The sequence below is a fragment of the Polypterus senegalus genome, chromosome 14 (assembly GCF_016835505.1).
Source record: "Polypterus senegalus isolate Bchr_013 chromosome 14, ASM1683550v1, whole genome shotgun sequence".
In the NCBI taxonomy this organism is placed as follows: domain Eukaryota; kingdom Metazoa; phylum Chordata; class Cladistia; order Polypteriformes; family Polypteridae; genus Polypterus; species Polypterus senegalus.
The window spans coordinates 135962485-135989141 of NC_053167.1; the positions used below are offsets into that span (position 1 = coordinate 135962485).

A 26657-nucleotide genomic window follows, 5' to 3' on the forward strand; every position below is an offset into this window, starting at 1 on the left:
GGGTCACAGTGGGTTGGTTAAACAAATCGCCAGCATTGCATTAAACGTTTCCCCATTTCTAAGGGAGCTTATTTCACTAAGAGGGACCAACAAACACATTTGCTTACCAAGGGGGCAAGTCTGTAATTGCTGCTAGTGGGTTGTCAATGAATTTAAAAAGGCTACACTGAGTCACAAGAACGTAATGGTTAAGAAAAACTGGCGTAAGGAAGGTGGCACAGGCTGAATACATAATTAGCCTTGTGAAGCAACGCCAATCAAAGCAACTCTTAAAGGACCCTCCAAGAGTCTGAAAACATATGAAGACTTGTGAAATAACAACAAAAAAATATTTATGATTGTGCCTGCTTTTAGCAATTTCTATAACACCATTACCCTTTGGTATTTATACGGGCCTTGACCATAAGTACAACCTGTCTAAACTCAGCTGGCTGTAAATTGGCTCATGACTATACTTATATACTATATATATATATATATATATATATATATATATATATATATATATATATATAAATTCTGTTGATGCTTTTACACAAATCAGTTTATAAAACTGTATTAATGAAATGTGCCATGAAATGTGTCTTGTTCACTGTCAGAAAGTGAATCCAAAATGAAAAATTAAACCAAAACTTGTTGCTTACAGTTCAGCACCACAGTCCAAAGACTATACTAATATAGTTAGAAATCAACTTTGGGAAGATTATTTGAACAAGAAAAAAAAAAAAACTACTAAATCTGTGGGCTTTTTTTGATCTTTAAGCGTCTTAATCCATTCATAAATCAACAGCTGAATTGAAAGTAACACTGACAGTCTTATGCCATATATGATTATTGGCGCTATGGACTTCAATGAAACTTATGGGATATTAATCTGGTCAGTTAAGTAGCAGAGGGGGTTGTTAATCAGTTTCAGCTGCTGTGGTGTTAATGAAATTAACAACAGAAGCACTAGAGGGGCAACAATGAGATGACCCCCAAAACAGGAATGGTTTAACAGGTGGAGGCCACTGACATTTTTCCCTCCATCTTTTCTGACTGTTTCTTCACTAGTTTTGCATTTGGCTACAGTCAGTGTCACTACTGGTAGCATGAGGCAATACCTGGACCCTACAGAGGTTGCACAGGTAGTCCAACTTCTCCAGGATGGCACATCAATACGTGTCATTGCCAGAAGGTTTGCTGTGTCTCCCTGCACAGTCTCAAGGGCATGGAGGAGATTTTAGGAGACAAGCAGTTACTCTAGGAGAGCTAGAGGGGGCCATAGAATGTCCATAACCCATCAGCAGGACCAGTATCTGCTCCTTTGGGCAAGGAGGAACAGGATGAGCACTGCCAGAGCCCTACAAAATGACCTCCAGCAGGCCACTGGTGTGAATGTCTCTGACCAAACAACCAGAAAGACTTCATGAGGGTGACCCAAGGGCCCCATGTCCTCTAATGGGCCCTGAGCTCACTGCCCAGCAGCATGCAGCTCGATTGGCATTCGCCATAGAATACCAGAATTGGCAGATGCACCACTGGTGCCCTGTGCTTTTTACAGATGAGAGCAGGTTCACCCTGAGCATGTGACAGAAGTGAAAGGGTCTGGAGAAGCCATGGAGAACATTATGCTGCCTGTAACATCATTCAGCATGAGCAGTTTGGTGGTGGGTTAATGATTGTCTGGGGAGGCATATCCATGGAGGGTCACACAGACCGCTACAGGCTTGACAAAGGCACCTTGGCTGCCATTAGGTATCAGGATGAAATCCTTGGACCCATTGTCAGACCCTATGCTGGTACAGTGGCTCCTGGTGCACCACAATTCCTGGCCTCATGTGGTGAGAGTATGCAGGCAGTTCCTGGAGGATGAAGGAATTGATACCATTGACTGGCCACCACACTTTCCTGACCTAAATCCAATAGAACACCTCTGGGACATTATGTTTTGGTCCATCCAATGCCACCAGGTTGCACCTCAGACTGTCCAGGAGCTCAGTGATGCCCTGGTCCAGATCTGGGAGGAGATCCCCCACAACACCATCTGTCATCTCATTAGAAGCATGCACCGATGTTGTCAGGCATGTATACAAGAACACAGGGGCCATACAAAGTGCTGCGTACAATTTTGAGTTGCTGCAATTCAATTTTGGCAAAATGGACTAGCATGCCACATCATTTTTTCACTCAGATTTTTGGGGCATCTTTGAATTCAGGGCTCTGTAGGTTGATCATTTTCATTTCCATCAAACGATGTGGCATCCTTTCGTTCCTAACACATTACCCAGTCTATATCAGTATAGATATCCAGGAGGATTTCTTTTTCCCATTGAGATCTGATGTGTTTTCAAAGTGTTCCTTTTTTGAGCAGTTTATATTCAAATGTGGAGGAGGAGGATATTCATTTTGAAAACCCCAATAGAAGAAAACTTGTACCTCTTGCATTTCTGAAGTCCTAATATAGCAGACAAATTATATAAACAAGTGGGATTCTGTGGCTGAAAAAAAGGCACTGAACATTCATTGAAGCATATATGGAATTTAAAGTACACAACTTACAGTTTGAGGGTTCATTTTGCCAGTCATCAAGGCCAGTAAATCTGCATCAGACATTGTGATGGTACAATCTGCCTTTTTAGCTAAAAAAACAAAACAAAAAAGAACATGTTTACACACTGTTCTTTGGTTAATCACACTGAGAAAACCTGGCTTAAATGTGAACTATTATAAAAGTACACTCTGTGCCACTAACATGAGGCAGCCATTTGTTCCCATATCTGCACTGCGTTTTATTTTAACGATTACAGCCTGAAATAAATGACAACTCAGCTACACAGAACACTGATATTATTTTTATAATCTTTTCAGGTCAATAAAGTAAAGAAGTTGTTCTTAGAGCCTTAGTAATGCTATAGAAGATATTCTGACCTACATCTGGATGTCTCTTTCTTTCTTTTCATCAATTGTCTAGAACTCCAAACCGAGTTTAAAAACACAAAAACAGTTCAAATTTCTCAAAGACTAGCAAAAATACAACTCTCAGATCGAGTTAAGCCAAGGTAGTGCTGAGATTAAGCAGAAGATCGGTGTTGAAAAGTGCATGAGGGATAATTCTTCAAGAAGACTCCTAAATGGTACAACAGCTCAAAACAATTCTATGAAGAATTAAAAATAATTCAATTAAAATTCTAAGAACTTGTTAGAACCATTAAAATACTTTGCTTTGTGCCACTTGGATAATAGGGATGGTGAACTTTATATATAATTCACTACCATGGCTGTTCGTTTGTTAGTCCAAGATGTTAAATCACCTGTAGCTCGCAAACCGTTTCACCTGAAATTTGGTACACACATACGACGGGACATCTACTGTCCACTTTCGGGGAAACGATTGGCCTCCAAGGTTATTCCTCTTTATTTCATTGTAGAATCAACTCTTAGCAGCAGGCAGGCAATGCGGCACATGTATACTTGTGCCGTTCTCATCCCTACAACCTTCGCCGTCACTGGCCCTACCTCTTCATATCTTAAATCATTCTTGAGGCAGATTGAACACTTAAGTGCCAGCCTAAGTGAAAAATTAAAGACAATGTACTAAGTAATTGGAACACAAACACTGACGGAAGGAGAGAAGAAGTGGGCTGCTAGGGTGAAGAAAAGAAGAGCTGCTCAGGAAGCAGCAAGCGCATCAACCTCTGAGCAAACGAATGATAAACGTACAGAGAAAGAGGAGGAAAACTATGAATACTCAAGTCAGGTGTATAGCGTGTAGTGTGCCATTACTGGTCTAGAATAATTACATACTGTATTATGTCGTCTTAAAGTGATATTCATGTATTAAGATGTCATAAAGTGATATTTAAAAATTACTCAAGATACAAAACATACTGCTTTACAAAATTTATATAAACTGGTTAAAGACTTTCACAGGATAAATTTCTTCTAAAGTGTATTAAATCTCTTTATCTGTTCCAATATTCACTTGTATTTGGTTGGGACACCCTATGTAATGAAAATGAATATCATATCCTGATTCTTGTTGGTGTTCTTAAAGTATTCTGATTGGCATAACTCAATCTTTCTTTATAGGAGTGAATGGAGTGATTAAAAAAGCCAATCTGCAACAGGAAATAACCTTACTGAAAAGAAAAAAAAAATGCTGTTTCAAAGGCCAAAGACAGAATCCTGGCCTTACTAATCCCTGTGAATCACATTACTCAAATTCCATAATGGCTTGGCTTGCATCGAGTATATTTTTGTCTTTACAGGTGGTCACCTGTGTGGCCTTACCAATTAATAGCTGCAAAAACAGTATATACAGGGTCAGCCAAAAAGAAGTACTACATTTCAAATGTTTCTACAAAAACACAAGATAAAATAAATTTCATTAAAACACGAGAGAGTATACATAATGGATTTATTTTCACTGTGTTTTAAAAATGATGATTTCGAGTGATACGCTCTTTGAGACGATTTCTGAATGCTCGCATGACTCTTTCAGCCATTTCAAGGGGAATAGCGGCGATTTTGTGGTGAATAGCGTCCTTGAGGGCTTCAAGGTTTTGAGTTAAGTGTGTGTATACCTTCGACTTGAGAGAGTCCCACAAGAAGAAATCTCATGGAGTGAAATCAGGCGAATGTGAAGGCCACCTGACATCGCCGCACAGGGAGATCAGCTTCCCCGGAAACATCTCCTGCAAAACTCGCGTGGCTCTCCGCGCCTTATGAGCTGTTGCTCTATCCTATTGAAACCAAGCATCCGCCACATCCATTTCTTCCAAGTGGGGCCGCAAAACGTTCTCAAGCCTTTCAATGTAACATTCTGAAGTGCCAGTGACCGTTGCTCCCCTCCTCCTCAAAAAAGTTAGGGCCTACAATGCCAAAAATTCTGCATTGGCACACTAAACTGTAACACGTGTACTCACTGTGCAGGGGTCTCCTATAAAGTTCACGCGAGTTGGATTCAGTCCAATAGCAAAAGTTCTGCTTATTTATGTAACCACTTAAATGGAAATGTACCTCGTCGCTGCACATGACAATGGCATCTCAATGAACAGTTTGCAGAATGTTCACACACAACTCTCTACAGCTCTCCTCATCTCACTCAGTGAGTTCCTCCACTGCCATCATTTTGTATTAATGGAAATTAAGGTCCTCGTGCAAAATCTTCCTGAAAGATGTGTTGGGAATGCCTAAGGCAGAAGTGTACTGAACGTCTAGGAGACTGCAAAATGAATGCCCTTACAGCTTGGATGTTTTCAGGCGTTCAAACAGATTTTCTGTTCAATGCTGTACCCGTCAGCCTAAATTTAGCCACCCACTGAAGAATTGTTTCCCGATTTGGGACGTCACCGTTAGGAGGAATGCTGAAGTGCATTCAGAAGGCGCGTTGCGTAATAATGATGGATATGTTGTTTTTGAAGAACGCATGTCGCTAACTACAAACTACAAGGGATCGCCGTACATACTGTCACACACGTGCGCAAGGGAGGCAGCTAAAGGGCTTGAGTGAAGGCAGTTCGGAGGCATGCCGGGATGTGGCAGAGTACACTGACTCTTTTTCTCCCTTCCCTGTAGACCATTCCTGGGAGAGTCCACCTGGCTCTATTGACATTACTTCCGGGACCGAGCCAATGGAAGTTGACCTCACTAGCTCCGGCCCCTCTGACGTCACGTCCGGCTGTGATCCAATGGTTGAAGACCACGTGCTCGATCCTTATGACCTCACTTCCTGTCTCCCCCTTTAAAAACCCGCCCCTTTTCCCTCAAGTCTTGTTTTGGACTCGTTTGTATGCACTTCAGTGCTGTATATTCTGATAAAAAGAACGACTTTGCAGTCGGGATACCAGATTATACGGGTGGCTGCCTCAAATCTTTTATCTTGAGTATGTCTCGTTATTGTGACAATACATACAAATAAAAAGATTGACAGTTCACAAACAATTGATATGGATGAAAACATAGGCTTGGATTGACTCTACCTTTGGAACTAATCATCCATCCATCCATTATTCAACCAGCTATATCCTACCTACAGGGTCAGAGGGGTCTGCTGGAGCCAATCTCAGCCAACACAGGGCGCAAGGCAGGAACAAATCCTGTTTTAATATTGCAGAAGGACTGTAAACTGCGGTGTGCTGAAAGGGGACAGAAATGACACACTACTTCTCAAGGGACACTATTCTCTTTAATTTCACAAAGCCCCACTGTCATTGTGTTTTGAAACCACTCCCACCAGAAATAAAAATGTATAAAATTTTTCACCACAATAAAGATCAATCAAATACCAAGTCTTGGTGAAAAACACCTGTCGTGATGTGAAATTTTGCATACAAGTTGATAGATATTTTATGTCTTTATTTGTAATTTAGGCAAAGCAATATAATATTAGTGTTACATTAGTGAGAAGCATTCATGTCCCCAAAACCTAAGTCAGGAAGGTGAATTTTACGACAGAGTTGGGGGAAGTGCCTCAAACAGGTTTGGTAAATGTTTCTCTGAAAGCCAGGCTGCCTAACTGCCAAGCTTTACCCTAACACAGGGTTTGGAGGGCAGGTGTGAAGGTATTCTATTCCCCCATTGGTCTGAAGTATGGATGTTTGAAATTGGCTTGTATCAAAAGCCTTTAAGTACTACGACGTCCTATTGGCTCTACGGGTTGGACAGAAAACCTATAAATTTGCTTGCCTTACCTCACCCTCCCTCGCTCTTACCAAACTGATGAAATATCATCTCACACACCATGAACTGAAAAGGAAAACATAATGAAGACCACAGCTAGGCAGCCATATCGAAACAGGCATGTGGCCTGTTCTGAAGAAAGTTGACCACAAATAATGCCTTAACTAGAGACATTTTAAGTAACTAACAAGTCTGTGTGCTGCCTGAAACTACACATCACCATTTATCAGATTGTATGGCTGCCAATATTCAGATGTACTTTGCAGATTGTTATTTATGAATATTATCAATAATACATTGTTTAAATAGTAACTTAACTCCTGCTTGCCTTTTACTACACCTAATTGCCTGAGGTTATACATGTAAAAGTAAGGTGGGGAGAAGTTATATGGTACAGTACCTCATAAACAGTGGCAAGTCTGTGAGATTTGAGGCATTCTGACAAAGGCTACATATTAATAATACAAAAAGGGGAAAGTAGACCAATATAATACTCTACCAAAACAAAATGACATCTTATTGTCCCGAATAATATAACAAGTCAAACTCTTGACTATTTGGTCAGCCTGATAAATACATCAGTCCTACTAAAGCCAGAAGTGGTCGACAGAATGTGTCAAGATGAGCTCACGCTGCCACTTTGCAACTTCTGATTGAGGGGGCAGGCAGGCTGTGATGAACAAGGATTGCCATTTTTAATGCCTCAGCTGCTTAATGGAGTGGATCAATTGGAGCTTACAAGTTTGTGTTTTACTGCTGCACTTCTAAAGAAGCAACATTCCATGAATTCCTGGCACATCTGACTAACCTTCATCAGTATCAACAGAGCCTTTCCCATTTTTTACATCCACAATCCACATGGCTTCTTTGCCTCCGGGACCATCCTTCACCTTAAAGGCAAACACTCCGCCAATCTTCTTTACAAACTGCTCACCATCCTGGGTGGGGGAAGAAAAAATAACAAAAACAAACTTGAAATCAATTGACACAGTGCTGCATAAAATTTATTACGATAATCGTTTAACATTTCAAAGTGGTGGTTTGTGTAATTATAGCAAATGTAGACTTGATTTAATTAATATCTTCTAAGGAGCTTTCTGCTTCACTTAAAAGAGTTAGCAGTTGCCAGGTAACCAGTCAGCTGCTATAGAGAGATTATTAACTCTTAAACAAATGGCATTATTTATCATCTCTAAAAATCATGCAGCATACTTGCTAAAAGTCAATGTAATGTGGTCACAACAGGCATGTTTCTCATTTTATCTGATGAAGATAAAAAAATTTAACGTCTGGTAGCACTAAATGCAATGAAAGATGAGCTTGAACGAATGCTCTTTTCCTTCCTGCTTCTTGAGATAAAACTAGGAATGATCATCATTTGTGTATGTCTATCCAAAACTGTTGAGGTTTTAGGAAAAAATGTTTTTCCCCCGATTTGAGAGAAATGTCATTACTATATGAAATATGATCAATATTCAAAATATAAGCTGACTCGGATGCAATTAAAATTCTTTATTCACTAATAATACCTACTGTGTTAAACTAACCAGCTACTTCAAATGACCTTCTAGACTCAGAAGAATTCAGCTCATTTATATTGTGTGTAATGCAGTACTGCTTAAGATATTTTAAGCATGCTGTGAACATTTTTTATATTTTTATAAAAGTATAATCACAAAAATGCAAAGCATCATCGCTGAATACTAAAATGTGACTAAGAAAGAATAAAGAAGCTGGAGAAAGGAAATTTCACATAGCAGAGTCCACGTCAAAGGAATTTGCAGCCAATAATGGAATTGCCATTAGAGTGTGTGTGTGTGTGGGGTCATTTTCAGAAAGCACTTAGATGCAAGTAGTACAGAGGCAGTTCTCCTCTACTAAAATGCACAGGCCTAGGAATGCTGTGACCAGCAATTCTCCTTAAGGCTCCTTCTTGTCTTGGTTTGATTTGCAGAAAGTGAGACAGGTGGTGTTGCCTCCGAGTCCAAAAGAGGTGCGAGGCAGAACTAGCACTGCAAATGGGGCAGACAGCGGAAGAGGCACGCGAGTGTGTGTGGAAATGCATGGAAAGAGCCCTGGAATATTGAGGCAGCAGCAATGGCACTAAAAGGCCCTCCAAGGGAGGAGACCGTAGTTTCAGCCGCAGTATAGATGCTTGCATTTATCTTCCGCCAGTGGCACATCTACCTCCAATAACGTGTCTTATAATGAACTGAAGTCCCTTACACATTAATTTTTTTTAACTCGGGTATTACTGTACTTAGCTTATATTCTTAGACTCTCAGTTGTCAAATGATGGGACAGTTATGAGGTAGATGACCAAGGTTACATTAAGTTTGAAAATGACTCTATTCCAATGGATTGATGAGCCACCAAAGGGCATATTAAAACAACATTTTACCTCTTTTAACTTATTTTCAATCTCCTTGAATACATTGTGAGCTTTGAATCCTTCCAGGCCAGCTGCAGCACTCGTATGAACTGCCTGAATCTGATGAGGTCTGGAGAAGAAAAAAAAAATGTGTTTACAAACATCAATAATAATTCAATAATTAACATTTCTAAAATATATAAAACACCACGGGGGAAATGTCCCCTGGAACCTTCGGCACCCAAACCCCAGTTGCAGGTAGAATATTAATAAAATCTGTGAATGTACAAAAGAATAAATTATTTATTTATTGGAGTCAAAAATCACTAAATTCTAAAAATATGTAAAAGAAAAATTAATTATTATTTAGCGGAATAAAAATCATGAAATGAGAATATTTACTCTTTTACCAATTGGAGTATTCCCGTTAAACTGAAGTCCACTACGTTCGATGAGTATTTATAAGAGACCAAATAAACAATCCAATCATTTTAACTAAGATTCTTATAAAAAAATGTTTTTTAAAAAAAATGACATTTAAATAACAGGAAAAATCGGTGAAAACTAAAGTGGTATGCAAATGGTCATCGTAACTCACCTAAATACAAACTTTTCTTTTCTTTTTTTTTTTTTAATAGTTTGTTCCTATGAAAGTTTACTCAATCAAAAATCAAAAAACATGACTTTCTTGATATTAAAAACCACGACTTTCTCAGTATTTTAGTTTATAATTTAAAAATAGAATAAGAATCTGAAAATCTAACAACATCTCATTAATGTTTGATAAATTCTGAAAAGAATGGTACCAAACATATATATGTAGGTTTTAAAATAAGCCAGATTTAAAGCCTTACATAAAATCATTGCACTTAGAATTTATATATATGCTTAGACTTTAGACTGTTATATACATACATATATACACACACACCCAATCAGAGCATGTATTACGCATTAAATAAAACTCCTCAATGGATATACGATGTGCTTCCCGAGCTGTGCTTGATTGTTTGCTTTTCTCTGTATCTCGCTCACCCTCTCTGACATTCTCTGCTCCTGACAGCGCTCCTTTGAAGAGAAGATATGTTTGCATTCTTTTAGTTGTGAGAAAGAACTGTCATCTCTGTCTTGTTATGGAGCACAGTTTAAACTTTTGACTAAAGGGTGTTATTTCATGTCTAGAGGGCACTAATAATGTTAACAGTGTGGGAGAGTTTATAAGGGCTTAAAATATATAAAGATAACTATACAAACATATGGTTTCTACTTTGCGGACTTTCACCTATCGCGGGGGGTTCTGGAACGCAACCCTCGCGATCGAGGAGGGATTACTGTACATATATAGACAGAGATATCGATCGAGAGATATCGATATATAGAGATATATAGAGAGATATATATAGAGAGATATATATATATATATAGAGAGAGAGAGAGATAGAGAGCAGACTCCTGTCAATCATGGAGAATCCACTGAACAGGATCATCTCCAGACAGAGGAGCAGCTTCAGCGACAGACTGCTGTCACCGTCCTGCTCCACTGACAGACTGAGGAGACCCCACACTATGCGACTCTTCAATTCCACCCTTGGGGGGTAAATGTTAACATTATACAAAGTTATTGTCTGTTATACCTGCCTCGCACTCCCCACCTTGCAATTTTTAATTTGCACTCCATTTTTATCACTCTTTAATTAATATTGTTTTTATCAGTATACTGCTGCTGGAGTATGTGAATTTTCCCTTGGGGATTAATAAAGTATCCATCTGTCTATCTACAGATATAGATATTATATCCATTTGTTTTATATTTAAAACAATAAAACATCATTACGTGTATAAAAGTTTAGCTACCCTTCCTGCTGAATCATTAATACTGCTTTTTCTTTATCTTAAGCCTCAAAACTTGATCAAGTTGTTAAGGGTACTCCGGTTCAGTCCAGCGGGATTCGCAGATTTTTGCTCAAGCTGAAATGTTTCATTTGAAGCCAATCATTGTGAACAACTGAAATTATTTAACTTTATGGCTTGTTAGGGTTTTCATTCTGCCACGTCAAGACATTCTTCTACTGTGGATTTTTCTTTTTCTTTGTTCTCTGGTCTTCCATTTCTTAAGCCCACCCCATGTATTTCTTTCCATATACTTTATTGAAATAGATACTTCATGGTGAACATACACAGATGTAAATTATTAAATGGTTAGCAGCTGCTCCCTTACTCAATGATTTTGGTGAATTTAAAGGTTTCACTCCCTGAGCCTAAAGAAATCTCACTACAGTGCGTTGTTCAGTAATGGCACAATCCTACAGTGGAGATCATGTTCATTAGACTGCACTGTGTGGGATCAAATACCCATAAGCCATTGCGAACGTGTTGTATTGTATCAGAGGCTATCAACTGTGGTAACAGCGTAATTTTCATATTGTCTTGACTCTTTGATTTACCCCGATATGTTTCAGTCAGAGATGTACACTATATACACACATTTATTATACCAGAGTCTACAAAAACCATCATTAGTTTTTAATTTTACCGTGATCCAGATTTTTGGCCATGCCATCCTTTCCCTGGTGCCACTTACTGGAAAGGAGTTCACTGCTTCTGCATTATGGAATCTGTTCAAAACGTTTTCAAAATGTGGCAAGAACTCATTAATATAATCCTAAACTAAGCACACCAGGGCTGTGCTTGAGAAATCTAGGCAGAAACTCAAAATTGAAAAATAACGTTGCTGTTCACTGTATGAAACCAAATTGCTACAACTCTTGCCTTGCTTATCTACACTTTAAATAATTCTCCTTTAGTCATGTTTCAGTTGACTGATGACAGTATTAAAAGGTGCTACTAAAATTATTCAACCCCCTCTGGAAAGCTATCATATTACACCATCTGACATCATTACAACCTATAAAAATCACACATGCAGAGTATCACACTAAACGTTTATTTCTTGTGTACATATTTTGAAACATTTAGAGCTTGGTGAACTAAACAAATGCAAATTGACAGTCATGTTGTGAAAAATGCTGTTGAAAACGTAATGGACCCCTTCACATGACATACAGTCAAACTTGGTAGCAGCACCAATAACTGCTTGCAATCGCTTTGGATAACCATCTACAAGCTTAGCACACCTGGATGGAGGCCATTTTTCCCCATTCTTCCTTGCCGAACTGCTCTAACAGGGCAAAGTTTGAAGGCTTTCATTTGTCAATTGCAATTTTGAGATCATGCCACAAATTTTCAATTGGAGTCAGGTCCGGACTCTGGCTAGCCCACTGCAAGATCTGGATCATCTTTTAGTCAAACATGCTTTGGTTATTTTTGCAGTGTTTCGGGTCATTTTCCTGCTGAAAGTGGTAGAGTCGTCTGAGCCCCAATTTCATGGCTGATGTTTGAAGGTTTTCTTCCAAAATCTGAATCTACTTCTTACTATCCATTCTTCCCTCAATACGGCAAAGGGACCTTTCACCAGACAAATGCCTTTGTGTTGAGGCCAAAAAGTTCAATTTTAGTCTCATCAGACTGCAGAATGCAGGACTCCTGTCAAGATGTCTGTTAGCAAATTCGAATCGAGCTTTCTGATGACATTTTTTTTAGTAGTGGCTTTTTTTCTGGAAACTCTGTCGATATTGTAGTCTTGTGCACATATACTTCAGCTGCAGATAGTCACCGAGAGTCAACTTAGGATCTCCTCTTACCTTCTCTGACTAGTTTTCTTGACATTGTCTTTGTTATTTTAACAGGGCGGGTTGACTTAGGCCACTTCACTGTGCTTCCAGTTGTCTTCCACTTTGCTATGTTGGCCTTCACAGTGGACACACTGAGGCGAAGGAGCTTGGCAATCTTCTTGGCACCATTTCCATCTTTAAAATTTCTTAATTACAGTGCGTCTCAATTCATTCAAGAGTTCCCTTGTCTAAATTTTTGTCAGTTTTTGAGGTTTCACCAAATAACCCACTTGTACAGATTTCTCAGTTGTATGTTTCTAAGAACTGGCCGAAATAATCACTTCTAGACCAGTCAACACACTAGAGGATTAATGGCTTGCTTGTTTACATCTGTTTTCATTATCCTTATTGCACTGCTAACAGTCATACAGTCACCAAGCTATTAGGGCTCGAATACTTGACCGTTGCAGCATAATTTGATTTTCAGGATTTTTTAGTGGAAATTTATTGTCCAAACGGCCCCCATTTATATGTGACAGTATGAAACTAAAAGATGCATTTTCAAAGAAAAATATTACAGGAAAATTAAAAACTTTGTCTAGGGGGTCAAATACTTTTTCAACCGACTGTACTTCATTTACATTTACTTATTTGGTTGACACCTTTATCCAAGGTGACTTAGGCCGGATTTATACTTCACGTGACACGACACGTGCTCCAGCAGACGCTCCTGCTATGCAAGCATTTTACTGTTTATACTTGCACTCGTACTTTACGTACATCTGGAGGAATCCACCAGGTGGCAGTGCGAGATATCATCACGGTGAGAACAGGTTCGACTTCTCCGTTTTGTGAATTGCTTGGAACATCCGTTAAATTCCAATGACACCTTACCACAATATCTCTGAAAAGGATGTTTAATGGTTAAATCCATCAATTCAGGGATGTGTCCATTCTAGCAAGCATTGGGCACGAGGCAGAAACAATCACTAGACGGGGCCTCAGCTCGTCGCAAGGTGAATACAAGCACTCACTCACATACATACACAGCCGTCATTTTAGTGTCCTCAAATCTGCATATCTTTGGAAGCAAACTGGAGCCCACTGTGGAAACCCACCAGGAAAACATGGAAACTCCAGGCAAGGAACACAAGAGACTTGACTCGCAGCGAGACTACTGCTCCGCCACTGTGTCACCTCCATGTGTGTAATTATTAACAGTATTCATTTTTAAAACAAAATTAACGATGTATCTGTAAAATGTAACATACATACTGTATTTTAATACATTTTATCATGAAAGTGGTATCAAGTATAAATCTAAGGATTCTAAATGTGCAGAGACTTGGAATATCATACATGTAATGTGTTCTGTGTGGTGATCTATTGCCGTTTGCTGCTGCTGTCAGGTCAGGAGGAAGCTCCAGGAAAAAAAGACGGCACAAAAGATGGTATGTGATACTTTTAAAATGTATCGTGTCATTACAATGGTGAATATGTGACGCTGGAATATAAAAGCACCACAAAGGCATCTATCTGTATCTCGGCATTTTGTTTCACCACATTGAACCATTCGTCAAACATTGAATCCTCAAAATCGGCTTTCTGCCACATGTAGATAGTAAACAGAGACTCTGACATCACATTCCAACTTTGAGCACACTGTGCCCCGACTTTTTGCTGGTACTGCAACTCGCACACGTGTCGCATTCATTTAAGAGGACCTGCTCAGAGGACGCATCAAATGAATGCTGGGAACGCGTGGCAGCCATGATGTGGGCGCGTACACGTTCTGAGCATGAAGTATAAACAAGCCCTAACACAACATTTATGATACAATTGCTTCAATTTCTTTTGGTTTTCCAACTGGAGCACAGGCAGCTCAAGTGATTTGCTCCTGCTCACACAGCATGAGTAGCGGGATCTGAACCCACAGCACCAGGGTTTGAAATCCAAAGTTTTCACCACTACACCACAGTGCCTGGGTTACACTCCATTAAATGTCTTGTTTCATGTTTAAATCTTTCAACTGTCTGTTACAGCAACTGCCAAAAGCTCATGAAAAGGTAGCTTTTCGATAACTTGACTTACGGTATCCATTATAGAAACTTAAATTTGTGTTTGTCTGGTGTGCAAATCCATAATGTTGAACATGTCTTCATCATATTTTGCATAGATTCTTCCTTTGTACAGGGGAAGGCCACAGGCTATTCTTTGTTTTAAAATGTTTCCGTCTGGGGAACGTTTTTTAGTTACTGCAACTACCCTTTATTAGGGAAGTGCTTCTAAGAGGTATTAGTATGCACTACCAGTCAAAAAGTTTTAGAACACCTCAGTTTTTACAGTTTTGAAATGCAATGAAAGACGTAAAATGGGAAGAAGGTAAGCAGACTTTGTGCTGCAGGTTATACAGGGCAAGTGGCAGTAAGAAAAGTAAGTACAGTACACTCAAGTCCTCACCCACACAAAACAGCGTTCTGCTCACGTCTCCCCTGTTCTTTCCCAACTTCACTGGTCACCGGTGCCATCAAGGAGTAAATTCAAAGTTCTGCTTCTCTCCTTCAAAGCCCAACATAACCTATGCCCCTCTCTACCTCACTCAGCTCCGTACACTCCTTGGCGCTCTCTCTGCTCCTCTCACAGTCATCTCCTTACTGTCCCACACACCAGACTCTCCACCCTGGCAGGCAGGTTCTTCAGTGTTATGGCTCCTCTTCCTCAGTCTTTCCTCTCCTCCTTTTCCACCTTTAAATCTCAACTCAAAACTTTAAATGTTCAAAGCACGAGATGCTAGATCACACGGCACAGCAGCAGCAAGCCAGCAGCTGATCGAGCAAAGTGGAGGTTAAAAAAACCTATTTGTTTCCCATTGTATCACCGTTTAAGGGGGTTTTCGGAAGAGAGACCGTATCACCTTGGGGTGTGTTCAGTTCTCTTCACAATGCGAGTGGCAGAGACGCAAAGTGGTTGGTGTGTAGCTCAGAAAAGGGGTTGGCGAGCGAAGTGAGCAGGGGGTATGCCCCCTAGTTATTATTATAAAAAAGGGCCTTGGCATACTGGCTGTGGACTACTGCTGACTGGACAAAGTCTCCTCATCACAGCAGAAACTGACACTTGCATTTATCGACCTGCTTAAAGCTCTTGTGCTGTGAGGTGCCTGTGATCACACAAGCTGGTGACTCTCAGAAACTTGTCTTCTGATTGGCTGGTGACTTTGCCTCTGCCAGATCTCCTTCTATCAGAGTTTCTTCCAGATTCCAGTTGCCTTTCGGTTGTGTAGGACACCACTGGACTCACTGGCACTTTTTTTTTTTTTTTTGCAATTTCTCTAAATGAAAGGCCTACACTTCTAAATGGTAATAACACTCAAGTCTCATTTCATTTGTTAATTGCCATTATCACTGGACTATTGTCCAAGCAGTACTTCAGAGGGTGTAGTAACTCAGTCAGCTCCAGCTCAGCTTTAAGACACACCGAGGGTTTTTAATTAAACAGCAGCAGTTGGGACACCAGTGCAAATTGTTTGCTTCAACTTGCAAGGCTTCATTTCCTTGAACTGCTACAGAACGTCTGAAGGTTGTAACCTATTAGTTGTTCCCTCGTTTGTAGAATTCTGAAATGTCCTTTCTTTTTCAAATTTTTGCTAAGCTAAACTTTAAATGTAAACCTCAGGCATTTCACTGGTTACCCAAAAAATACATAAATCGTTTGCAACTAGTGCAGAATGCAGCTGCTAGAATCCTAACTAGGAAAAGAAAATCCGAACACATTTCTCCAGTTTTAATGTCACTACACTGGTTACCTGTGTCATTCAGGATTGACATTAAAATTCTGCTTATGGTTTATAAAGCCTTAAATAATCTCACCCCATCGTATATATATCGGAATGTCTGACACCTTATATTCCAAATCGTAACCTCAGATCCTCAAATGAGTGTCTCCTTAGAATTCCAAGAGCAAAACTTAAAAGAAGTGGTGAGGCGGGCGGCCTTCTGCTGTTGTGTACCTAAAATCTGGAATAGCCTGCCAATAGAAATTCGCCAGGCTGATACAGTAGAGCACTTTAAAACACTGCTGAAAACACATTACTTTAACATGGCCTTTCTATAACTTCAATTTAACTTAATTCTGATACTCTATATGCTCAATTCATAATAACTATTCATGGTGGCTCTAAAATCCGTACTGACCCCTACTCTCTTTTTCTGTTTCTTTTTCCAGTTTCTTTGTGGTGGTGGCCTGCGCCACCTCCGCCTACTCAAAGCTTCATGATGCTCCAACAATGAAGGATGGATTAAAAGGCAGAACTCTACGTGACCATCTTCATCAAGCCCTTCCGTGAGAATCCTAAATCCAAAGAGGACTGTTTCATTTATGTTAGGTAGAATGCCCAGAGGGGACTGAGCAGTCTCATGGTCTGGAATCCCTACAGATTTTATTTTTTCTCCAGCCGTCTGGAGTTTTTTTTTTATTTTTTCTGTCCCCCCGGCCATTGAACCTTACTCTTATTCGATGTTAATTAATGTTGATTTATTTTGTTTTCTTATTGTGTCTTTTATTTTTCTACTCTTTATTATGTAAAGCACTTTGAGCTACGGTTTGTATGAAAATGTGCTATATAAATAAAATGTTGTTGTTGTTGTTTTCACCATTTTAGGGCATTCATTGCATTTCAACTGATTACATTTGAAGATAAACTAGAAAAAAAACTGAGGTGCTCTAAAACTTTTGACCATTAATGTATCTTTAACCTGCTTTCGCTCTGACAGGGCCGAGAAAAAAAAAAAGCTCTAAAGCTTAAAGATTATGTCCTCATTATTTGCAAGAGATCAGGCAGTTGTTGGCATAAAAACGAGTCTTAATACAGGACAGATGCATTATAAGACAGTACAGACGTGGTAGATTTGTTAGACCCTGCTGCAGGGTGATGCGTTTGTAAGTGAAGAAAAGGATTCCAGCCTGATGGGAGGAAAAGGAAGGAACATTCCAAATGTAGTTGCTGTTGTAACACAATGGTTTTGTTTGCTTATGCAGAAGTACGGCCATGACAGCTATACTGGCTCAGATTGCGGTCACAGGTAGGGCGGCGATCAGAACCAAACTCGTGATGCAGAATAAGAGAGCCTGCGGAAACCTAACAAAGCAACAAATTAATGTATACTTCAACAACATGAAACTGTTATTCCATATTAAGTCCACACCTCACTTGTAATCTTTAACTCAGTGTTTCCCCAAACTCGGTCCTGGGGACCCCCTGTGGCTGCAGGTTTTTGTTTCAACCAGCTTCTATTTTTAATCGAACTGCTGGGCTAATTAAGCGAACTGATATTTCCCCAAGTTCTGTGTTTAGGGAACAACATAGAAATTAGAAAACTAAGTTTACTAAAACCAAATAAATTAAAAATGTACCAAGCAGTTATATAGGAATAATGTATTTTTCTTTTTAACAGTATTTTCATCTTGATTTTCATTGTACTTTTCTAGGTATTCTAATTGTTTTAATTAATCCATTATTTACTAATTACTGGGTCTGATGCTAAAGTACTTGCAGCCTTTGATTATTCGGTGTTTGCCAGCCTGTCTGCTCTGCTCGTTTTCAATTGTCATTATTAAGATACAATGAAGGTGGAAAAACTGCACAGAGAAAGGGCAAAATATAACAAATTCAATAAAAGTGTTAAGCATTTACATCTATAGCAAAAGCAGAAATATTTATAAATGTCTTATAAATGTAAAAATCATGCTGCTGTGCTTTTCAGAACGTCGAATAAAAGAAAAAAACAGCTAATTAAAAGAGATCAGTGCTATTAGGTGTTATCACTGATTAGGAATCTGCAGCCACAGGGGGTCCCCAGGACTGAGTTTGGGAAACATTGCTTTAACTCTTTCAGGTCGGATGTCGATTTTTGTTGAAATTCATTGGTAGAGAACAGTAATCAGCTGTAAACATTGACAAAACTCAGCATTATGTTTTAGTTTGACTCTCTTTAAAGTTGGCTTCATTGATTTGACTGAGGTTTACTGCGCAGGCGTGTGAGTAGCAAAGAGGAAACAGCCCCTCACATGGCATTGACAGCTGGCGAAAGACCAAAGTGAACGCACAAAGCAAAAACACTCTGTGGGTGACGTTTTGCGTATCGCTGAGTGACACTGAGTTGACGTAAGTGATCAGGAGGTCGAAAACGAACGAGAGGGGCCGGTCTCAGCTGAACATGTCCGTGTAGCTAATGCACTTATGGCAACGTTCACCTGGGAGGACGGCCTCTTACGATGATGAGTGGTACAAACCAGATGGCGTCACACTGTGACTGTTAGTGCTGCGCAGAGACAGCCAGCCCATCGTGTATTCCTGCTGGTCACTGAGCTGACCCCCTGCAGCCGCTGCTGACAGAGACGCCGAACGGGCGCGGACAGCAGCCACAGCATGCAGCAAAAGACATTTCATATTGATTTATGTGTGAAACCATTGCTTTGTGTGCTTTTCAGAAAACTGGAAAAAATATTCAGCCTTCAAAAAGCTAAACATTCAAGTCTAATGCTTTGTTGATTAAAACAAGCTACATCTAGAAAGAGTTCGCTTCTAAAAGAGAAACACAAACCAGGGCTGTGGAGTCGGTAGATAAATGCTCCGACTCCTCAGTTTCTAAATCTTCTGACTCCTCTGTATGTATATACTATGCTACTGTATTTTCTACATCCATTGAAGGAAAGGAAGGCAACATACATGTCATTTCACCACAGAACTACTGGCTAGGAAGCCAACACTCTACTATAATACCAGATTAAAGACAAACACAATTGATTGGCGGCCGCAGATTGCGGGTGTCCACATGGACGGGCAGATCCAGTTTGCCGAAAATCTCGACCACCGCCCCCATCCAAAGTAATGTGATGCCTCTGTCTGGTGCAGTGGCTGTCTCCTCTGTCAGCCTGCCGGAAGTTTAGTGCATTGTGTCACTCACCGGCCAGCTGATCAGCAGAACGAGCCTCTGCTGGAGACAGGTAGGGAGATCTGTGTTCTCGGCTCCTTCGGCCCCCTTCACTAGCGCATAGCGAAGGGGAGCTGACGGAGCTGAGAACACAACAGATGATTTTTCAGGCGTTTGACGCATGATGACTCGTTGAACGGCCGAAAAATCGGCAGTGCATCTGTAAATGTATGGGGGGCTTTAGGCTAGGTTCACAGTTCCCTGTAACAGTGGAACACGACACAATGGAAAGCGGTGCTGCACCTTACCTGTGCATTACATCCCATATAGTGACGCATACAGTCAATGAAAAGCATGCTTCATGGTTACTTGACATGTTCGTTTTGTGGTAACATTATGCACTGCATGCATTGGGCTTTATTCTTACAGCAGAGAAGTAGTTCATTATGACGGTTTGTGAATTGGGACATTTCAACTTACTTTTTTAATTCCCATTTAAATTTAGTAGGAGTCGGAGTCGGTTAACTTTTTGCCGACTCCGACTCCAGGTACCCAAAATTGTCTCCGACTTCGACTCTGACTCCACAGCCCTGACACAAACAAGCTCTGAGAGTTTACCATGTCACAGTCCTTCAGAAAGAACTGAAGAAACAACACTAGAGCTTTTGGGTTAATCACACCAAATCTGGGTACTGTTTGGGGAAACAAAGCTTTCAAAGAAAAGAATGCCATCCCTACCAAAAAACATGGTGGAGGTACAGTGATGTTTTGAGGTTGATTTGCTACCTCTTTAAATTAATACAGAGTATAATAAAATCAGAAGGCCACCGGAGCATTTTGGGCTGTCAGAAAGCTGTCTCAGTCAAAGGTCAGAGCTCCTCCAGCAGAACAACCACCCAAAACAGACAAGAAATAGCACTCAAGAATGGAGAAAAATAAACCACTGGCCTATTCTGAAGTGGCCAGCTAGGAGCAGTGCTGATCACAATACCATTAAACAACTGTGGAAAGAGCTAGAAGAAGCCACTCGTCAAACATAAGAGAACTGAACAAGAGAGGGCAGACACAGCAGGCGAGAAGTGGAGAAATCGCACAGGCAGCTACAGAAAGTGCTTGATGGCAGTTATTGTCTGGCTGTGCCATGACGTATAAGGTTAAAGAGACCAGTGCATTTGTCTATGCCATTTTCATTTGATTCATTACGCTGGTCAACAAGCATTCTGCTACTGCGAGTCTTTCACCTTTACTTTAACAGGTTTCACTTGCGGACGCCAAATCTGAAAACCGCTTTCATCAAGCACGTTCCGTTTAATAGTTCTGATGTTCCTGGTCTTGGACAACTACGGTGACTGGACAGGAAAGGTGGATAACCATTTTGATAAATACCGGTAATTCTACTAGGTATGCCATTGAGATAAAATAATTTGCCACACATTACTAACAGCTGTGTTGTATACCTAGTCATTATTTAATTATATTTAAAAATTATATATTTTTAATTAGCAGAAAAAATATGTTACTGATTACCGGGTCTTATATGACTCTAAAGCATAATGACACAACTCAGACACGACGGTGCAGTAGGTACAGGTTTTACTGTTAAACATAACACTGCACTTCAGGACATTTTGTTTGTTAGATTCACCATTACTTTGAAAATTCTGTCATGGCGATGGACAGAAACGGCAAAGCATTTAAGAAATAAGTTTGGTCTCGAGAAAAGTGAAGATAAAATTAAAATTGTTCCTAAAATCCGTGAACTGATGCTTAACAATGAGGAAACTCAAGCCCACTGAATCAGCAGCATGGGAAGCACTCGTGTAGGTTGTCCAGAATTTTCTTGACAGTCACAGAGCAGAGAATAATGCTGAGCTTGTGGAGAACCTGCTGAAAGCATATCAGCTTACGCGAGCCCGAATGTTCGCTGAAGATGCATTTTTTACATTCTCATCTCAACTTTTTTCCACCAAATCTGGGTGATGTCAGCGATGAGTATAGGAACGGATTTCATTATGATATAAAGGCGAGAGAAAACCGATATTGGGGAAAATTCACTCCGAGCATGATGGGAGACTACTGTTTGTTCTTGCAAAGAGAGACGGATGTGCAGTACAAGCGCAAACGCGAGTGCCTCTAACATTTTTGGGCACACCTACCTCACTTTTATATTGAGGTAAACTGACATAAATATACTTTAATGTGTCTCAGGTATCGTCTTCTGGTTTGTTTTCAGAATATCCATCCAACCATCCATTTTCCAACCCGCTATATCCTAACTACAGGGTCACGGGGGTCTACTGGAGCCAATCCCAGCCAACACCGGGCACAAGGCAGGAAACAAACCCCAGGCAGGATGCCAGCCCACTGCAGGGCACACATACACACTAAGCACACAAACACATCAAAACAATTTTTGTGGGACAGTGTTCAAACTCCAGATATCGTGTTGCTATATTGATATTCAAAAGTGTCAATGATGTGTATTTCAAAAACCTGATGTGCACGCTCAATTCCAATTTCCTATATGAAATCAGTGTAAAAAACTTAGAGCTGCTCTGAAGCTCCCAGTAGCAAACAAAATATATTTTTTTTGGCCAATGTTATTTTTATTATGTGAAGTGCCTTGAGCATGGGAAAAGAGCTATATAAATAAACTGTATTATTATCTATACTAATAAAAGGCAAAGACTGACTGACTCACTCATCACTAATTCTCTAACTTCCCGTGTAGGTAGAAGGCTGAAATTTGGCAGGCTCATTCCTTACAGCTTACTTACTAAAGTTAGGCAGGTTTCATTTTGAAATTCTATGCGTAACGGTCATAACGGTCGACAACGTCCACCATGTTGAACTTTCCTATTTATGACCCCATCTTCACGAAATTTGGCAGGCGGCTTACCTGCGCTAACCGAAACCGATGTACGTACTTATTTCGGTGGTATGACGCCACTGTCGGCCGCCATATTGAACTTTCCAACGGTCTTTGTTACCTATGGGCCCATCTTCAAGAAATTTGGTATGCGAGTTCCCAACGCTAACTGAATCCTACTTACGTACATATATACGTCCATAGCCAGCAGCTCGGTCACCGTGTGAGGCGGCGTTGGGTCCCCCATCCCACTCCTCCCACGTTGTTGGCTGCCTGCCTATATAAGGCTGTCTGTCGCTCCGGTCTCTACATTCCCTTCCTTGCTTCGCCACGGGATTCACGTCTCCCTGCTGATAACTGCAGCCTTTTTATTTAATCCACAGCTTCTCCGCTGTTTTATTGTTCATTTATTACGATTATAGTTACTGTGTAGGTATTTTAGACTTACTTTACATTGTTCAGGTACCCATTTCCTTTATCGTTCCAACCATAGCCCCATTAACATGTCTATCGAGGTGATCACCATCGATCAAAGAACTGTCACTTACCGAGTGGTTTCCATGCCCGGAGATGGCGCCTGCCTTTTTCATTCTCTGTGTTACATATTGCACAGCCATATCAGGCTCACTCTTGATATCCGGAGGAACATTGTGTCTTATGTATTGAATGACTGGACAGGTTCAAGGTGTGGACTGATGACGGTACAGGAGATAATTAGACTACACAGGAGCACTAGAAGAGTGAAATGCTTAAGCCCTTCACCTATGGATCTGCATGTGAGTTGATGGCTGCCGCTGAATTGTTAAGTTGTCACTTTCAAGTGTACCGAAATGGCCAAATATTTTACACCTTTGGACAACCGCCAATACCTCTTAAACATCTTAGATTCACAGGTGATGATTTCAGTAGTGGACACTTTGATGTTTATGAATGTTTAAACTCTTAAAAGCTGGATGTGATTTTATCGATGAAACCGGTTGTGTGCTTACAACGCTTGACAGATGTCGAATGTCTCTTCAACACAACAAGTCCTACAAATACTGTCGTAATTGAAACAAACCATGAAACTCAAACCGATTATGACAGCAGCAATCCAAGCTGTGAGATTTGAAACAAGATTACTGTTCACATGGCCAACTGTACGTTACATGCTCAAGAGTAAGCTCAGCGCACAGCTTGGTCATATTACAACTGGAGGGCCGAACTGACAACGTGGCATACAAAGAGATCCTTAACAAATAATTATTGGTATATTTTCGCTCAGTTTAAAAAGGTTTAATTTTCTTCTTAATAAAAATTTTAAGGCAGTACTTCACCGCTGCGAAGCGCGAGTATTTTGCTAGTTATTATTTTCAAATACTCTGTCATAAGCCGAAATAAAAGTTTGTGCTCTATTAAAAGGGATAGAAAATTGTGGATACCAAATACTTTTGCCTGGGCAGCACGGTGGCGCAGTGGTAGCGCTGCTGCCTCGCAGTTAGGAGACCCGGGTTCGCTTACCGAGTCCTCCGGGCGTGGTGTTTGCATGTTCTCCCCATGTTTGTGTGGGTTTCCTCCGGGTGCTCCAGTTTCCTCCCACAGTCCAAAGACATGCAGGTTAGGTGCACAAGCAACCCTAAATTGTCCCTAGTGTGCGCCCTGCCTGTGGTTTGTTTCCTGCCTTGCACCCCGTGATGCCGGAGATTAGCTCCAGCAGAACCCCCCGCCCCCCCGTGACCCTGTAGTTAGGATGTAGCGGGTTGGATAATGGATGGATGGATTTTGTACTAGGGGGTTCATCCCTGCTTGCTTCGCTTGCCAGCTACTTAACGTCTCTGCTGCTCGCATTGTGAAGAGGGGGACTGAACACACCCCAAGGAGATGCGGTCGCCCTCTTAAACGGTGATACAATGGGAAACAAATAGTTTTTTTTTAAACCAACTCTTTGCTCGATCAGCATGAAGCCAGAGGGCCAGCAAGGCAGCCCCAAGTTAATGAGTCAGAAGAAGAAAGCGACTCGGTTGCCAAAGTAAAACCATCGAGAAAAGAGAGAAACTCTTATGCAAGTGAGACGAGTACATCAGCAAAATGGTATCCCTTTTACTTTTCCTCATACAATACACCTAATACCTAAAAATACCTAATACACAAGCGAAGTTGGCACGTCAGCAAAATGAAACCTCCGAAGAAAGACAGTTACTTAGCCGCTAATGTACAAGCGATGTGATCACGTTGGCAAAACGAAACCTCCTAGGAGAGAGATGCCCAGAGTAGATCCTTTCAATTACCCGACATTTCTATATTTCAATTTTTTTTATGACAATTTCAATAGTTTCTAGGACTCTGAGGTTTTTACAGCACAGACTTGAACAGCTAGTACTGAATAATTTGTTAGTTGAATGTTCTTAGTGTCAGACAGAGGATGTGCAGCATTGTTCATAATAGCACAGTTGTTTTCTTTCTCTTTTTCACTATTACCACCAGCCTCCAGGGGGTTGAGAGTCCACCCCATCACTGAACATCCCATCTTAATTAGCTTCATTTATATGGGCAGTTTTCAATGGGCCTCTTTTCTCTCTAAAACAACTCAAAGCTTACCAAAGTGCTTTATATACAGTGGAATAAAAAAGCTAATAGTAAGAAATAAAGCAAGAATTATAAAATTGGATATAGATATGAAAGGCACTATATAACATAATTGATGGATATGAAAGGCACTATATAATAGACAGACATACATACATAAACATACGTACACCAACATGCAAACATAAATAACTTACACATCCATAAACAAGAATAAAATGAACACAGTGTAAACAATATGAATAGAAAATTTTAAACACTCAAATTCATAGGCTAAAAAGCAAGTTAATAAAAGTGTTTTTTTTTTTAGTAAAAACTTAAAACTATGAAATGTGGGAGCCAACCTTATTGTAAGGGGCAAGCCATTTCACAGTTTAGGACCAGCCACCGCAAAGTTATTATCACCCCTCAGCTTCAACCATACACATGGGACAGTAAGCAATAGCGGATCTGAACCACAACTGCCTGGCAGACGAATATGAATCAAGATTATCAGCCAAGTACCATGGAGCTGACCCATGTATGGCTTTAAAATCAATCACTAGAATCTTAAAACACACCCTACAACTAATAGAGAGCCAATGAAGAGACGCTAACACTCGAACGATGCGATCCCTTTTGTTTTTTTTTTTTTTGGCTGCTGGTCAAAACTCCATCAGCTGCATTCTGCACCAGCTACAAACAAGGCAGTGCCGTACAGTATACCCCAACATACAGGGCATTATAATAAACCAGACAAAAGCATGAATGAGCTTTTATAAGTCATTAAATGACAAAAACGCCTCTCTTGAAGTTAGGTTACCAGCTCAGCACATCATAATCAAAACAAACGGCACTGGCCATCACAGAGCTGTAGAATATGTGAAGGATGTCATCAGCCATATTAAAGGAGTGCAGTCTCTCAAGAAAGAAAAAGTCTGCTCTTCCCTTTCTGATGCACTTCCTCTGCGTTATGTTCTGGTTAATACATTTACTAAAATGTGATGTAGTTTTAGAGTCTAATTAGGCTAAATTGCTTGTTTATAGATTAATGCACTTGCTAAAACTATAAAATAGTATAGTGATAGGCTTATTGACAGTTGCCATTAGCCAAAAATAAAATGTGCACTACTGTAATATCATTTAGCCGGTCTCCTCTTCAAATAATGCATTATTATTATTAAACGGTAAACATGCTAATGAACAAGTAGTTGCCGGTTTTCACTCTTCCACAGTGAGATGATTAAATTCTTATGTTCTGACAAATAAAACTATTTTTCCATTATAAAGATTCTGTGTTCCAAAAAGCATTTTTCCTCACAAAAATAGCTGCTGGAAAAGGGGAGATTGTCTCATAATCAGGGTCATCTGATACTCCGGCTAAAACAGAACAGCAGCTGGGATAGCACAGCATTCAGTTAAAACTGCTTTAAACTTAGAAGATGTAACCAGCTCTGGAACTGCAACTGATTGCACCAAGCACTGTACAGTCAAAAAATATTACCAGCCCTAGTTTAGTGCTTTGATTGGGAGGTGGTCGGTGATCAAACTAAAACAGGCACAGTTAAAATCCCTCTGAGAAAGCCAAGACAATAACAAAGTATGTCAAA

General features: G+C 40.2%; 1 protein-coding gene across 1 annotated transcript in view; it reads right to left on the bottom strand.

Moving 5' to 3' along the window:
• scp2a (sterol carrier protein 2a) overlaps positions 1 to 26657 on the bottom strand; it is a 116953-nt gene that overhangs the window by 13216 nt on the left and 77080 nt on the right. Inside the window, exons 13-15 of the mRNA XM_039735935.1 lie at positions 9065 to 9164; positions 7472 to 7601; positions 2542 to 2621 (exon numbers count right to left, since the gene is read on the bottom strand). Coding sequence (XP_039591869.1) covers positions 2542 to 2621; positions 7472 to 7601; positions 9065 to 9164 — 310 coding nt within the window. The remainder of the gene's footprint in view (positions 1 to 2541; positions 2622 to 7471; positions 7602 to 9064; positions 9165 to 26657) is intronic.